This window comes from Staurois parvus, unplaced genomic scaffold (assembly GCF_062004578.1).
Source record: "Staurois parvus isolate SC_StPar_1 unplaced genomic scaffold, SC_StPar_1.0 ptg003527l, whole genome shotgun sequence".
Taxonomy (NCBI): domain Eukaryota; kingdom Metazoa; phylum Chordata; class Amphibia; order Anura; family Ranidae; genus Staurois; species Staurois parvus.
In genome coordinates, this window is record NW_028321323.1 from 67,729 (window position 1) to 85,000 (window position 17,272).

Here is a 17,272-nt window from a genome sequence, read left to right on the forward strand (position 1 = left end):
AGAGAGCTGGGGCAACTGTGAGGGATGGGGTCTCTGGGGAGGCTGGGGGCATTCCAGGGGGAATGTGGTAGGTGGACATGCACTGTGGTACACTGTTGGAGGCTGAAAGTACTAGGGGGATAGAGGCTCTACAGCAAGCTGGGGTGTGCTGCAAGTGGCTGGGGGCCGGAGGGCACTGTGGGAGGTTGGGGGGCACTGTGGGGGCTGGGGGCTCTCCAGAGGGAGCTGGTGCAAACTGTGGGGGATTGTGTTTCTAGAGGGGACTTTAGGTCCCTCAAGGAGGCTGGGGGCTTTCCAGGGGCACTGCGGTACACTGTTGGAGGTTAGAAGTACTATAAGGAGGCTGGAGGGTCTGCAAGGGGCTGGGGTGCACTGTGGGAGGTTGGGGGGGCATTGTGAGATCTGAGAGCTTTCTGGAGGGAGCGAGGGGCAACTGTAGGGTTGGGGTCTCTAGAGGGGGTTTTGGGTCCAGAAGCCTGGAGGCTTTCCAGGGGCACTGCGGGACACTGTTGGAGGTTGAGCACTAGAGGGACCCGGAAGGTCTGCTGCAAGCTAGGGGATGCCACGGGGGTCTGAGGGACACTGCGGGAGCTTGGGGCACCGTGGGGGGCTGATGGTGTGTAAGGGCCTGGGGGGGGCACTCTAGGAGGTTGAGGTGCATGGTGGGCCTCTATGGGAAGTTAGGGGGCACTATGAGAGGCTGGGAGATCTGCAGGTAGCTGGAGGCTTGGAAGGAGGGAGGCCACGTCCTGGCGGTTGGCCCCGGCCCATTGGCTGATGACATTTTTGTCCGTGACGTAACGGGGAATTCGATTGTTATATATAGATCGTAGTTGTTACATTCGGATTTCTGGTTTGAGTGTTGGTCACCTTGTATTGAATTCATTTCCTTCATCCCCCTAAAGTCTATACCACTCCCAGTTCCAGTCTGGGCCCCGGGGCCCCAGGGCAAGTCCACCAATCAGGAAACAAAAAGGAACACTAATACCAAGTGACTACATCAGACCGAAATCTGAAGAAAGGAGGCCGAATATCTGCAAAACATCGTTCGTTCTTCATGTATCGCTCACAGAGACGCACATTCACTGAAATATTAGAAGCATTTATGAACCACGAATCTCATGCCCCCGACATGTTACACGTCATCATAATGCCACATACGTGTTCACGGCGTCCAGTGTATTCCTTCTTTGAAACATTTCCCACCCAGAGAGGTCTTCATCCATTAATAGTCAGTCAGTCCTCAGCACAGCGAACGTTTCTGGCTTTTGGCGGATTTTTTTATACAGCCATCCCACATGGAAATGTATTTTAAAAATGTTCTTCCCAAATATATTGACATATCGAATTTCACGCTCCATAAGACGCACCCAGATTGTAGAGGTGAAAAACGAGAGAAAATATTCTGAACCAATGGACTGCGGACACAGTACAGGAGATGACCAGAGACTGCGGACACAGTACAGGAGATGACCAGAGACTGCGGACACAGTACAGGAGATGACCAGAGACTGCGGACACAGTACAGGAGATGACCAGAGACTGCAGACACAGTACAGGAGATGACCAGAGACTGCGGACATAGTACAGGAGATGACCAGAGACTGCGGACACAGTACAGGAGATGACCAGAGACTGCAGACATAGTACAGGAGATGACCAGAGACTGCAGACACAGTACAGGAGATGACCAGAGACTGCAGACATAGTACAGGAGATGACCAGAGACTGCAGACATAGTACAGGAGATGACCAGAGACTGCAGACACAGTACAGGAGATGACCAGAGACTGCGGACACAGTACAGGAGATGACCAGAGACTGCGGACACAGTACAGGAGATGACCAGAGACTGCGGACACAGTACAGGAGATGACCAGAGACTGCGGACAGTACAGGGGATGACCAGAGACTGCAGACACAGTACAGGAGATGACCAGAGACTGCAGACATAGTACAGGAGATGACCAGAGACTGCGGACACAATACAGGAGATGACCAGAGACTGCGGACACAGTACAGGAGATGACCAGAGACTGCGGACACAGTACAGGAGATGACCAGAGACTGCAGACACAGTACAGGAGATGACCAGAGACTGCGGACACAGTACAGGAGATGACCAGAGACTGCGGACACAGTACAGGAGATGACCAGAGACTGCGGACATAGTACAGGAGATGACCAGAGACTGCAGACATAGTACAGGAGATGACCAGAGACTGCGGACAGAGTACAGGAGATGACCAGAGACTGCGGACAGAGTACAGGAGATGACCAGAGACTGCGGACATAGTACAGGAGATGACCAGAGACTGCGGACACAGTACAGGAGATGACCAGAGACTGCAGACACAGTACAGGAGATGACCAGAGACTGCAGACAGTACAGGAGATGACCAGAGACTGCAGACACAGTACAGGAGATGACCAGAGACTGCAGACACAGTACAGGGGATGACCAGAGACTGCGGACACAGTACAGGAGATGACCAGAGACTGCAGACATTGTACAGGAGATGACCAGAGACTGCAGACACAGTACAGGAGATGACCAGAGACTGCAGACATTGTACAGGAGATGACCAGAGACTGCAGACACAGTACAGGAGATGACCAGAGACTGCAGACATAGTACAGGAGATGACCAGAGACTGCGGACACAATACAGGAGATGACCAGAGACTGCGGACACAGTACAGGAGATGACCAGAGACTGCGGACACAGTACAGGAGATGACCAGAGACTGCAGACACAGTACAGGAGATGACCAGAGACTGCGGACACAGTACAGGAGATGACCAGAGACTGCGGACACAATACAGGAGATGACCAGAGACTGCGGACACAGTACAGGAGATGACCAGAGACTGCGGACACAGTACAGGAGATGACCAGAGACTGCGGACACAGTACAGGAGATGACCAGAGACTGCGGACACAGTACAGGAGATGACCAGAGACTGCGGACACAGTACAGGGGATGACCAGAGACTGCGGACACAGTACAGGGGATGACCAGAGACTGAGGACACAGTACAGGGGATGACCAGAGACTGCAGACACAGTACAGGAGATGACCAGAGACTGCGGACACAGTACAGGAGATGACCAGAGACTGCGGACACAGTACAGGAGATGATCAGAGACTGCGGACACAGTACAGGAGATGACCAGAGACTGCGGACCTTTGGCGAGGGAGGGGGAGCGGGTACCTGAAGTTGTACTTTCTTTAGTGTGGGCACACTGGCTTCTTCCTGCCCCGGCTTCTGTGACAGTCGGGTGCCCACTGCGCATGCATGAGAAGCGCTGCGCTTTGTGAATGGCCCGGCGCCTTCTGGGACCTGTCATGCTGGAACACCCATCCACCACCCATTTTCAATGCCCTGGCTGAGGGAAGAAGGTCCTCACCCAAGATTTGAGGGTACATTGCCCCGTCCATCGTCCCTTTGATGCGGTGCAGTTGTCCTGTCCCCTTAGCAGAAGAACACCCCCAAAGCAGAATCTTTCCACCACCATGTTTCACAGTTGGGATGGTGTTCTTGGGGTCATAGGCGGCATTCCTCCTCCTCCAAACACGGCGAGTTGAGTTGATGCCAAAGAGCTGGATTTTGGTCTCCTCTGACCACAACACTTCCCACCAGTCCTCCTCTGCATCATTCAGATGTTCAGTGGCAGACTTCAGACGGGCCTGGACATGGGCTTTCTTGAGCAGAGGGACCGTGCGGGCACTGCAGGATTTCAGTCCTTGTCGGCGTAGTGTGTTACCAATTGTTTTCTTGGTGACTGTGGTCCCAGCTGCTTGGAGATCATTGACAAGATCCTCACATGTAGTTCTGGGATGATTCCTCACTGTTCTCATGATCATTGACACTCCACGAGGTGAGATCTTGCATGGTGCACCAGACCTAGGGAGGCTGACACTTGTTTTGTGTTTCTTCCATTTGTGAATGATTGCACCAACTGTTGTCACCTTCTCACCAAGCTGCTTGGCCATAGTTTGGTAGCCCAGTCCAGCCTTGTGTAGGTCTACCATCTTGTCCCTGACATCCTTGGACAGCTCTTTGGTCTTTGCCATGGTGGAGAGTTTGGAATCTGATGGTTTGATGGCTCCTGTGGACAGGTGTCTTTTATACAGGTAACACAATGAGATTAGCAGCACTCCCTTTAAGAGACTGCTTCTAATCTCAGCTTGTTACCTGTATGAGAGACACCTGGGAGCCAGAAATCCTGCTGAATGATAGGGGATCAAATCCTTCTTTCCCTCATGAACATGCAGATCCGTCATCATTTGTTAGACGCATTTCGGCTGAATTTGTTGTTGTATTCTGTCTCTCAGTGTTACACCGAACATTCCATTGTTAGACCGATCATTTCTGTGTGAGGGGCGAACATTCCATTGTTAGACCGATCGTCTCTGTGTGAGGGGCGAACATTCCATTGTTAGACCGATCGTTTCTGTGTGAGGGGCAAACATTCCATTGTTAGACCGATCGTTTCTGTGTGAGGGGCGAACATTCCATTGTTAGACCGATCGTTTCTGTGTGAGGGGCGAACATTCCATTGTTAGACCGATCGTTTCTGTGTGAGGGGCGAACATTCCATTGTTAGACCGATCGTTTCTGTGTGAGGGGCGAACATTCCATTGTTAGACCGATCGTTTCTGTGTGAGGGGCGAACATTCCATTGTTAGACCGATCGTCTCTGTGTGAGGAGCGAACATTCCATTGTTGGACCGATTGTTTCTGTGTGAGGGGCGAACATTCCATTGTTAGACCGATCGTTTCTGTGTGAGGGGCGAACATTCCATTGTTAGACCGATCGTTTCTGTGTGAGGGGCGAACATTCCATTGTTAGACCGATCGTCTCTGTGTGAGGGGCGAACATTCCATTGTTAGACCGATCGTTTCTGTGTGAGGGGCGAACATTCAGCATCAGGGGGGAGCAAATACACATTTCCTGCACTGTATACACTGTATGTTGAAATGCGTTTTTTATTACAAAATATATGAAAAATATTTTTAAAAGTACATTTCAAATATATCATTATTATTATTATACAGGATTTATGGCGCCAACAGTGTGCTCAGCGCTGTACAATATAAACGGAGACAATACAGCAACAATACAGTTCAATACAAGAGGGATAGGAGGGCCTGATCCTGGGAGCTTACAATCTAGGAGGGAAAATTTACTGTATGTCTTTAAAAATACAAATCTACATTTTTGGAATGCATTTAGAAATAGATGTAAAAATGACTTTTTTTATATGTTAAAAAAAACCTGAAGAATATATTTTAAAAAAATATATTTTTTTAAATATTATTCATATATTTTGTAATATATAAAAAATGCATTTGAACATGCAGTGTGTATATATATATAAATATATTTTGAAATATATTGAGTACAGTCAAATCTGAAGAATATATAATATATTGGTGCAGTATGTGTATATATATATATAATTTTTTTAATATATTGAATATGGCCAAATCTGAAGAATATATTTAAAAAATATATATTTTAAAAAATATTTTCATATATTTTGTGATATATAAAAAATGCATTTCAACATACAGTATATATATATATATAAATAAATATATTGAGATATTGAGTACAGCCACATCTGAAGAATATATAATATATACATGCAGTATCTATATATAAATTTTATATATATATATATTTATTGATTATTTTTTTTTATATATATATATATATTGAATATGGCCAAATCTGAAGAGTATGTTTAAAAAACATATATTTTTAAAACATATATATTTTTTAAATATATTCTTCAGACTTTTTTTTAACGTATAAAAAAAGTCATTATAACATATATTTTTACATATATTTGCAAATGCCATTCCAAAAAATGTAGATTTGTATTTTTAAAGACATACGGCATATTTAAAATGTATTTTTAAAAATATTTTTCATATATTTTGTAATAAAAATGCACGGAGGAAGAGTTACTATGGAGGAAGAGTTACTATAGAGGAAGGGTTATTATAGAGGAAGGGTTACTATAGAGGAAGAGTTACTATAGAAGAAGAGTTACTATAGAGGAAGGGTTACTATAGAGGAAGAGTTACTATAGAGGAAGGGTTATTATAGAGGAAGAGTTACTATAGAGGAAGAGTTACTATGGAGGAAGGGTTACTATAGAGGAAGAGTTACTATAGAGGAAGAGTTACTATAGAGGAAGAGTTACTATAGAGGAAGAGTTACTATGGAGGAAGGGTTACTATAGAGGAAGAGTTACTATAGAGGGAGGGTTACTATAGAGGAAGGGTTACTATAGAGGAAGGGTTACTATAGAGGAAGAGTTACTATAGAGGAAGGGTTACTATAGAGGAAGAGTTACTATAGAGGGAGAGTTACTATAGAGGAAGGGTTACTATAGAGGAAGGGTTACTATAGAGGAAGGGATACTATAGAGGAAGGGTTACTATAGAGGAAGAGTTACTATAGAGGGAGGGTTACTATAGAGGAAGGGTTACTATAGAGGAAGGGTTACTATAGAGGAAGGGTTACTATAGAGGAAGGGTTACTATAGAGGGAGGGTTACTATAGAGGAAGGGTTACTATAGAGGAAGGGTTACTATAGAGGAGGAGTTACTATAGAGGAAGGGTTACTATAGAGGAAGGGTTACTATAGAGGAAGGGTTACTATAGAGGAAGGGATACTATAGAGGAAGAGTTACTATAGAGGAAGGGTTACTATAGAGGAAGGGTTACTATAGAGGAAGGGTTACTATAGAGGAAGGGTTACTATAGAGGAGGAGTTACTATAGAGGAGGAGTTACTATAGAGGGAGAGTTACTATAGAGGAGGAGTTACTATAGAGGAGGAGTTACTATAGAGGGAGAGTTACTATAGAGGAAGAGTTACTATAGAGGAGGGGTTACTATAGAGGAGGGGTTACTATAGAGGAGGAGTTACTATAGAGGAGGGGTTACTATAGAGGAGGAGTTACTATAGAGGAAGGGTTACTATAGAGGAAGAGTTACTATAGAGGAAGGGTTACTATAGAGGAAGAGTTACTATAGAGGAAGGGTTACTATAGAGGAAGGGTTACTACAGAGGAAGGGTTACTATAGAGGAAGGGTTACTATAGAGGAAGAGTTACTATAGAGGAAGAGTTACTATAGAGGAAGGGTTACTATAGAGGAAGGGTTACTACAGAGGAAGGGTTACTACAGAGGAAGGGTTACTATAGAGGAAGAGTTACTATAGAGGAAGAGTTACTATAGAGGAAGGGTTACTATAGAGGAAGAGTTACTATAGAGGAAGAGTTACTATAGAGGAAGGGTTACTATAGAGGAAGGGTTACTATAGAGGAAGAGTTACTATAGAGGAGGGGTTACTATAGAGGAAGAGTTACTATAGAGGAAGGGTTACTATAGAGGAAGAGTTACTATAGAGGAAGGGTTACTATAGAGGAAGAGTTACTATAGAGGAAGGGTTACTATAGAGGAAGAGTTACTATAGAGGAAGGGTTACTATAGAGGAAGGGTTACTATAGAGGAAAAGTTACTATAGAGGAAGAGTTACTATAGAGGGAGAGTTACTTTACCAACATGTGAAATATGGAAGTTAAGAAGGCTACGCCCACTTTTGCATTACTTTCAGTACAGCCCTTGTATCATGCCGCTCATCACGAGTGAATCATGAAAATACCTCATTATGGCCATTAGATGGAGCTGATGATCATAGGATATAAAAGCCAGTGACCATTCCGCAGTATTTTCCTGATTTGCGCTTCCTGTATGAAGGAATAACTTTCGACCTGGATAGAAAACAGTCTAATAATATTCCATTTCCTCCATTTGCACAGAACGATCGCACACGCCGTCTTCACGGGACGAATCGCTCGCCATCTTGTTATAAACGCGCCCCGATGTGCCCAGCGCTGGAGGAATGGATGTCACTTCATTTTTCTCTTTACACGGCTGAGTATTCATTCATGAACAGAGACCTCCAAAGGAGAAATATTTCGATGTAGGAATTTATCGCACGCCGCGGAAAACGATACATTTGTATTGTTATGATAAATGCTAAATAATCCAGGCGGTGAGATCGATCGTTCCTGAACTGCAGTCAGATTTTATTACAACATCCAGCTCTGCGAACGAGAAATAAAGAGTAAAGGATGTTCTGCGGGTGATGGGCCCCTTCATTTTTATACATTTGAATATATCGGCCTGTTGTAGTCACAGAACGAGGATTTACATAGTTAGTCTGGCTGAAAGAAGACAAAAGTTCATCCAGTTCAACCATAAAAAAAAAAGTGTGGTATTCCTTTTTTTTTAAGTTGTATTATTTATTATTATTATTATTAATATTATTAATAATAATAATAATAATTGTTATTAGTGTTCATATTAATAATAATTATTATTAATACTAATAAAAATTACTATTATTATTATAATTAATAATAATAATAATTAATTATAATAATAAATGATAATAATTAATGATGATGATGATATGATATATAATAATAATTATATGAATAATAATAATAATTAATGATGATGATGATATGATATATAATAATAATGATATGAATAATAACTAATAATAATAATTTGATAATTAAAAACAAATATCTTAGGTTTAATCATTCGTTATAATTAAATAATTTTATTAAAATAATAAATTAAACAATAGAATTAATTAAAACATAAAATAATAGAATTAAAGTAATTTTTCAAATGATAAATTTAAATAATTAAATTTATTTATTTATTAATAATAATTAATGATGATGATATATAATAATAATAATAATAATAATTTGATAATATAAAAAAATATTAAGTTTAATCATTCATTGATGGAGATAGGGAGGGAAGGCTCATTGATTGAGGTGGGGAGGGAGGTCTCACTGATGGAGGTGGGGAGGGAAGGCTCATTGATGGAGGTGGGGAGGGAAGGCTCATTGATGGAGGTGGGGTGGGAATGCTCATTGATGGAGGTGGGAGGGAAGGCTCATTGATGGAGGTGGGGAGGGAAGGCTCATTGATGGAGGTGGGGAGGGAAGGCTCATTGATGGAGGTGGGGGAGGGAAGGCTCATTAATGGAGGTGGGGGAGGAAAGGATAAATGATGGAGGTGGGGAGGGAAGGCGCATGGATGGAGGTAGGGGGGAAGGCTCATTGATGGAGGTGGGGAGGGAAGGCTCATTGATGGAGATGGGGAGGAAAGAATAATTGATGGAGGTGGGGAGGGAAGGCTCATTGATGGAGGTGGGAAGGGAAGGACTATTGATGGAGGTGGGGAGGGAAGGCTCATTGATGGAGGTGGGGTGTGGGGGAGGCTGACCTGTGTAGTCTGATCCAATAGAAAAGCTATTGGAGATCAGATTGCTGAAAAAGTGAATTCCGGTTCTGATAGAAAGGTGTCAGAACACACAGAGCATTGCAGTTTGTTGTGTATGGGGACACAAGAGCATCAGAAGAGGACCACGGAGCCATGGAAGAAGGTGTCCTGGTCTGATGAATCCAAGATTGGTTTGACGAACATGACAATGAGTCTCAGGTGTTCACTTGGACCTCCAAATTCTCCAGATCTCAATCCAATAGAGCATTTGTGAGATGTGCTGGAAAAATAAGTCTGATCCATGGAGGCCCCGCCTCCCAACTTACAGGAGATCCATGGAGGCCCCACCTCCCAACTTACAGGAGATCCATGGAGGCCTCACCTCCCAACTTACAGGAGATCCATGGAGGCCTAATTTCCCAAATTACAGGAGATCCATGGAGGCCCCACCTCCCAACTTATAGGAGATCCATGGAGGCCTCACCTTCCAACTTACATGAGATCCATGGAGGCCTCACCTCCCAACTTACAGGAGATCCATGGAGGCCTCACCTCCCAACTTACAGGAGATCCATGGAGGCCTCACCTCGCAACTTACAGGAGATCCATGGAGGCCTCACCTCCCAACTTACAGGAGATCCATGGAGGCCTCACCTCCCAACTTACAGGAGATCCATGGAGGCCTCACCTCGCAACTTACAGGAGATCCATGGAGGCCCCAGCTCTCAACTTACAGAAGATCCATGGAGGCCTCATTTCCCAACTTACAGGAGATCCATGGAGGCCTCACCTCCCAACTTACAGGAGATCCATGGAGGCCTCACCTCCCAACTTACAGGAGATCCATGGAGGCCTCACCTCCCAACTTACAGGAGATCCATGGAGGCCTCACCTCTGACCTTACAGGAGATCCATGGAGGCCTCATTTCCCAACTTACAGGAGATCCATGGAGGCCCCACCTCCCAACTTACAGGAGATCCATGGAGGCCTCACCTCCCAACTTACAGGAGATCCATGGAGGCCTCACCTCCCAACTTACAGGAGATCCATGGAGGCTCCACCTCCCAACTTATAGGAGATCCATGGAGGCCTCACCTCCCAACTTACAGGAGATCCATGGAGGCTCCACCTCCCAACTTATAGGAGATCCATGGAGGCCTCACCTCCCAACTTACAGGAGATCCATGGAGGCCCCACCTCCCAACTTACAGGAGATCCATGGAAGCCCCAACTTACAGGAGATCCATGGAGGCCTCACCTCCAAACTTTCAGGAGATCCATGGAGGCCTCACCTCCAAACTTACAGGAGATCCATGGAGGCCCCACCTCCCAACTGACAGGAGATCCATGGAGGCCTCACCTCTCAACTTACAGGAGATCCATGGAGGCCTCATTTCCCAACTTACAGGAGATCCATGGAGGCCTCACCTCCCAACTTACAGGAGATCCATGAAGGCTCCATCTCCCAACTTACAGGAGATCCATGGAGGCCTCATCTCCCAACTTACAGGAGATCCATGGAGGCCCCACCTCCCAACTTACAGGAGATCCATGGAGGTCCCACCTCCCAACTTACAGGAGATCCATGGAGGCCTCACCTCGCAACTTACAGGAGATCCATGGAGGTCCCACCTCCCAACTTACAGGAGATCCATGGAGGCCTCACCTCCCAACTTACAGGAGATCCATGGAGGCCCCACCTCCCAACTTACAGGAGATCCATGGAGGCCTCACCTCCCAACTTACAGGAGATCCATAGAGGCCCCACCTCCCAACTTACAGGAGATCCATGGAGGCCCCACCTCCCAACTTACAGGAGATCCATGGAGGCCGCACCTCCCAACTTACAGGAGATCCATGGAGATCCCGCCACCCAACTTACAGGAGATCCATGGAGGCCCCACCTCCCAACTTACATGAGATCCATGGAGGCCTCACCTCCCAACTTACAGGAGATCCATGGAGACCTCACCTCCCAACTTACATGAGATCCATGGAGACCCCACCTCCCAACTTACATGAGATCCATGGAGACCCCACCTCCCAACTTACATGAGATCCATGGAGACCCCACCTCCCAACTTACAGGACTTACAGGATCTACTACCAATGGCCTATATTTTCAAGTGAAGTAGACTGATAACTGGACTTACTGACTCCCAGGACGAAGATGGAGAACACGCCGATCACTTGCCACAGCCGCAGCCCCCAGAACACCACGGTCTCCGAGGTCACCGGGTCAGGCTTCTGCTTCGGGGGATCGGTGGGGGCCTGAAATGGAAATCAGAAGAGTTCGTTAGCCTTTCGCCTTTCAAAACAGATCCGTTCGGAATGATCATTCGTCATAATTTTGTATTTCTGCTACTACAGAGGCCTAGTTATCAAGAAGTCGAGAAGAAATCGGATTTCCCGTCGAGCGCCATAGATTTTTTCTGATGGGGACCGACTATACCTGGCTGATTCTGCCTTCAGAAGACCCTCCCATCTTCTCTGTGTCCCCACTGCAGGCTGAGATGGTGGTGACCTCTACTGAGTATGCTCCAGTTTCAGTTCCCTACAAAAGCCCTTCATTTCCTCCTTTTTTTTCTTATCTGTGCAGACCACGTGACTATGGAGTCACACATGTGGGCGTATACATGGTGTTTAAATGTCACTCCCCTCCCTCCTCCCCCATGTCCTCCTATTGCTACACGCTATGGGGGCGGGATATGATAGGCCGATTGATTACATTCACTAAAAAAACTCACAAAAAAAGCAATAAGATACTGATCCGTACAGACGCTGTATTGGTAATGGCGGGGACCAGCGACATAGAGTGGGACTGTGATAGGGTGGAGGGCAATCTGGCGCTAACTGACATTGGCTGGGAGGGACACTATACTACTGGGGAGACTAGTATAGTTCGGATCGTGATCAAGATACTGATCCCTACAGACGCTGTACTGGTAATGGCAGGGATCAGCGACATAGAGTGGGACTGTGATAGGGTGGCGGGCAAGATAGCGGACAACGCGATGACGTCAGAAGGGAGGCTCCGCCATCTTGGAACACCTGGATTTGTCTGGATGAAGCAATTTGCACCGCGTGAGGCACCTCTGTATTTTGAACGAGCCAACGTTGACCTTTCACATTGGATCGGCTTGCTGATCTCTGAGTGGGGCCCGGGGTCCCGGCTGTAGTCCATGAGTCTGCACAGTATAGGATTCACATCCATCCTATTCTATATATATATATATATATATATATATATATATATATATATACACACACCGTCCTGACATTTGGGGGGATTTGTACCGTCCTGACATTTGGGGGGATTTGTACCGTCCTGACATTTGGGGGGGATTTGTACTGTCCTGACATTTGGGGGGATTTGTACCGTCCTGACATTTGGGGGTATTTGTACCGTCCTGACATTTGGGGGATTTGTACCGTCCTGACATTTGGGGGGATTTGTACCGTCCTGACATTTGGGGGGGGGGGATTTGTACCGTCCTGACATTTGGGGGGATTTGTACCGTCCTGACATTTGGGGGGGATTTGTACTGTCCTGACATTTGGGGGATTTGTACCGTCCTGACATTTGGGGGTATTTGTACCGTCCTGACATTTGGGGGATTTGTACCGTACTGACATTTGGGGGGGGGGGATTTGTACCGTCCTGACATTTGGGGGGATTTGTACCGTCCTGACATTTGGGGGGATTTGTACCCCTCCTGACATTTGGGGGGATTTGTACCATCCTGACATTTGGGGGGGATTTGTACCGTCCTGAAATTTGGGGGGATTTGTACCGTACTGACATTTGGGGGTGATTTTACTGTCCTGACATTTGGGGGGGATTTTGTACCGTCCTGACATTTGGGGGGGATTTGTACCGTCCTGACATTTGGGGGATTTGTGCCATCCTGACATTTGGGGGGGATTTCGTACCGTCCTGACATTTGGGGTGAAACTGTAAGAAAACAAAAGTTTCCAACACTTCCAGTAACCATCCCCCATCCCTCCCCCCACCTTCTGCCGCAGATGAAGATGATTGGTTGTAGTCGCAGTCACTGTTAACAAAAAAAAAAAAGCAACTTTGGCACTTTGAAGTGAAAACAATAGAACACAATTTCCATTCCCTTCTGTCACAAACAAGATGAAGCAAATTGCGGAGATCGATTTCTCAGCAACAATTATGTGAAAAGAGCGATTTCTGCCCTTCGCTGCCATTCCCATAAGTGGGCTGCTTGTGGCCACCTACTGGACACAAATCAGATGACAGCCGCAAACAGAGATGGGGAATTTGATGGCCTTCAGTAGAGACCACCACCAGCCTGAACCATGGATACAAGGCAGGATGGATCCCACACACCATGACATCACCACCAATTTAGGCCATAACCAACACGGTCTAAATCCCCCCCCAAATGTCAGGACAGTACAAATCCCCCCCAAATGTCAGGATGGTACAAATCCCCCCAAATGTCAGGACGGTACAAATCCCCCCAAATGTCAGGACGGTACAAATCCCCCCAAATGTCAGGACGGTACAAATCCCCCCCAAATGTCAGGACGGTACAAATCCCCCCTAAATGTCAGGACGGTACAAATCCCCCCTAAATGTCAGGACAGTACAAATCCCCCCAAATGTCAGGACAGTACAAATCCCCCCAAATGTCAGGATGGTACAAATCCCCCAAATGTCAGGAGGGTACAAATCCCCCCCAAATGTCAGGAGGGTACAAATCCCCCCAAATGTCAGGACAGTACAAATCCCCCCAAATATCAGGACAGTACAAATCCCCCCCAAATGTCAGGACGGTACAAATTCCCCCCCCCAAATGTCAGGACAGTACAAATCCCCCCAAATGTCAGGACGGTATAAATCTCCCCCAAATGTCAGGACAGTACAAATACCCCCAAATGACCCCTTTTCGGAAAGTAGACAGCCTGAGGTATCTGCTGAGAAACATATTGAGTCCATGGAAGGTTTATTCTTTTTCCACAAGTTTTTGTAAAACATTTTTTTTTAATTACACACAAAATTGTCACTGAAATGATTTATTGCTCACACATGCCGTGGGTGTATGCGCTGGCAGCGAACGGGGCCGATCCTGCTAACACTGCATTATTGGGGACACTATACTGAGGGGGCACTAGTGTAATTCTGTGTTTGATCGATCTATTGATCCGTACAAACACTATACTAGTAATGATGGTGATCAGCGACCTATAGCGTGAGTGCGACAGTGTGCAGCCGATCTAACGCTAGCTGACCCTGGCTGTCAGGGTCTGCTTGAACCGCTACGAAAAAATTCACCTGCAAGTGCTAGCAGAGATCAAGCCTGATTCTGTGAACACTGCAGTTCTGTGTGCAATGTATTACAGGTGACAGTGATCAGAATTTATACTGACACTGCACTTCTTGTTAGGGGTGAGGGGGGAGCGGAGGGGCTAAACACTAGTGCTGGCAGAGAATGGGGATGATCCTGCTAACGCTGCATTTTTGGGGACACTATACTGCGGGGGCACTAGTGTAGTTCTGTTCATGATCACTATATTGATCCGTACAAACACTATACTAGTAATGGCGGTGATCAGCGACCTATAGCGTGAGTGCGACAGTATGCGGGCAATCTAACGCTAGTTGTTCCTGACTGGGAGGAACTGCTTGAAGCGCTACGAAAAAATTAACCTGCTAGTGCTAGCAGAGATCAGGCCTGATTTTGCGTTTCTGTGTGCAATGTATTACATACATCTATAGCGTGAGTGCGACAGTGTGCGGGCGATCTAACGCTAGGTGACCCTGGCGCTGTCTGATGTCGCTAGTGGCAGGAATACAGTGATCAGTGAAAAATACTGTACACTGTACTAATGGCACTAGCAGGGGGCAATCAAAGGTTCAAAATGGTTCCAGGGAGAGAAGAACCAGCTAGATCCTGCGCCTGTATTTACAAGTACATCTCCATTCGCTGCAGGAGATTGGCAGAGTCACCGCCCAAAATCACTGGCTGAGACCCTGCTAACACGCACCTCCTACAGCGAATGACAGCGGGGGGTCAGCGGGGGGGGGGGGGGGTCACACGTACTCTAGACCCGGAAAAGCAAAGCGACGGACAACATTGAATAGAATAGAAAGAGAGAATCCAGCCGTCTTCTTAAATTTAAATTTTCAATAGAATAGAATTATTATTATTATACAGGATTTATATAGCTGCAGAAGGTTTGCTCAGCGCTGTACATTATAGTGGGGGGGGGGCAGAAAATGAGACAGTACAGTAACAATACAATACACGAGGGGTTCGAGGGCCCTGATCCTGGGAGCTTACAATCTAGGAGGGAGGGGGTGGTGGTACAGGAGGAAGCGGCTGTGGGGGATGGAGTGGTAGGAGGAGTGGAGGAGATCGGCTGTTAGGTGATGGTGGGGTGGGCTTCCCTGAAGAGATGGGTTTTCAGGTGCGCCTAAAGGTGAGGAGGGAAGGTGACAGTCTGATGGATTGGGGAAGGGAGTTCCAGAGGATGGGGGAAGTCCTGGAGAAGTCCTGTAATCGGGCGTGGGAGGAGGAGACCAGGGAGCTAAAGAGTAGGAGGTCCTGTGAGGAGCGGAGGGCACGGGTAGGGTAGTATTTGGGTATCAGGTCAGTTATGTAGTTCGGGGCGGCGTTGTTGAACGGCTTTGTAGGTCAGAGTTAGAAGTTTGAATTTGATGCGTTGGGCAATCGGGAGCCAATGAAGGGATTGGCAGAGGGGGGAGGCAGATGTGGAGCGGTTGGTGAGGTGGGTGAGTCTGGCCGCTGAGTTCAGGATATACTGAAGCGGGGATAGCGTTCCTTTGGGTAGGCCGGTGAGGAGGGAGTTGCAGTAGTCCAGGCGTGAGATGATGAGGGAGGCCGGTGAGGAGGGAGTTGCAGTAGTCCAGGCGTGAGATGATGAGGGAGTGTACGAGTAGCTTGGTGGTGTCTGGGGTGAGGAATGTGCGTATCTTGGAGGTGGAGCCTGCAAGATCTAGATAGCAGTTGGATGTGGGGTAGGAAGGAGAGGTGGGAGTCCAGGGTGACACCCAGGACTTTGGTGTGTGGGGTGGGAGAGATGGTAGCATGGTTAGTCGTGATGGAGAGGATGGGGGGGGGCGCGGGGTGGGGGGAAGACCAGGAGCTCGGTTTTGGAGAGGTTAAGTTTGAGGAAGTGGAGCGACATCCAGTCTGATATGTGGTTCAGTAGGTGTGTGATTCGGGCGGAGACTGAGGGGGTGAGGTGGGGGATGGAGACTGAGGGGGTGAGGTGGGGGGTGGAGACCGAGGGGGTGAGGTGGGGGGTAGAGAGATAGATTTGTGTGTCGTCGGCATAGAGGTGGTAATTGAAGCCGTGGAGTGAATAAATTTGCCAAGGGAGGAGGTGTAGATGGAGAAGAGGAGGGGCCCGAGGACAGAGCCTTGGGGGACCCCAACAGAGAGGGGGAGTGAGGGGGAGGTGGCAGTGTTGTAGGTGACGCTGAAGGAGCGTTGGGAAAGGTAGGAGGAGAACCAGGAGAGAGCAGCATCCCTGATGCCAAGGGAGTGCAGTTTGGCAAGGAGGAGGGGGTGGTCAACAGTGTGGAAGGCCGCGGAGAGGTCGAGGAGTAGGAGGACAGGAGTAGTGGCCATTAGCTTTGGTGGTTAGCAGGTCGTTGGTGATTTTAAGTAAGGCGGTTTCGGTGGAGTGTAGGGGACGGAACCAGACTGTAGGGGGTCAAGGAGTGTTGTTGTCGGTGAGGTGGGTGCTTAGGCGATTGTAGGCCAGGCACTCAAGGAACTTGGAAGTGAATGGCAGCAGGGAGATGGGTCTGAGGTTGTTAAGGTCAGTGGGGTCCAGGGAGGGTTTTTTGAGTATGGGGGTGATGTGTGCGTGCTTTAGGGGGGAGGGGAATGTGCCGGTGGAGAGGGAGAGATTGAAGATTTGGCTGAGGGAGCA

At 47.2% G+C, this 17,272-nt stretch overlaps 1 protein-coding gene across 1 annotated transcript in view; it reads right to left on the reverse strand.

Moving 5' to 3' along the window:
- The window catches only part of LOC149427743 (transmembrane inner ear expressed protein-like), an 81,066-nt gene that overhangs the window by 45,799 nt on the left and 17,995 nt on the right, over positions 1–17,272 (reverse strand). Inside the window, exon 2 of the mRNA XM_089667713.1 lies at positions 11,491–11,608. Within this exon, the coding sequence (XP_089523839.1) occupies positions 11,491–11,608 (118 nt within the window). The remainder of the gene's footprint in view (positions 1–11,490; positions 11,609–17,272) is intronic.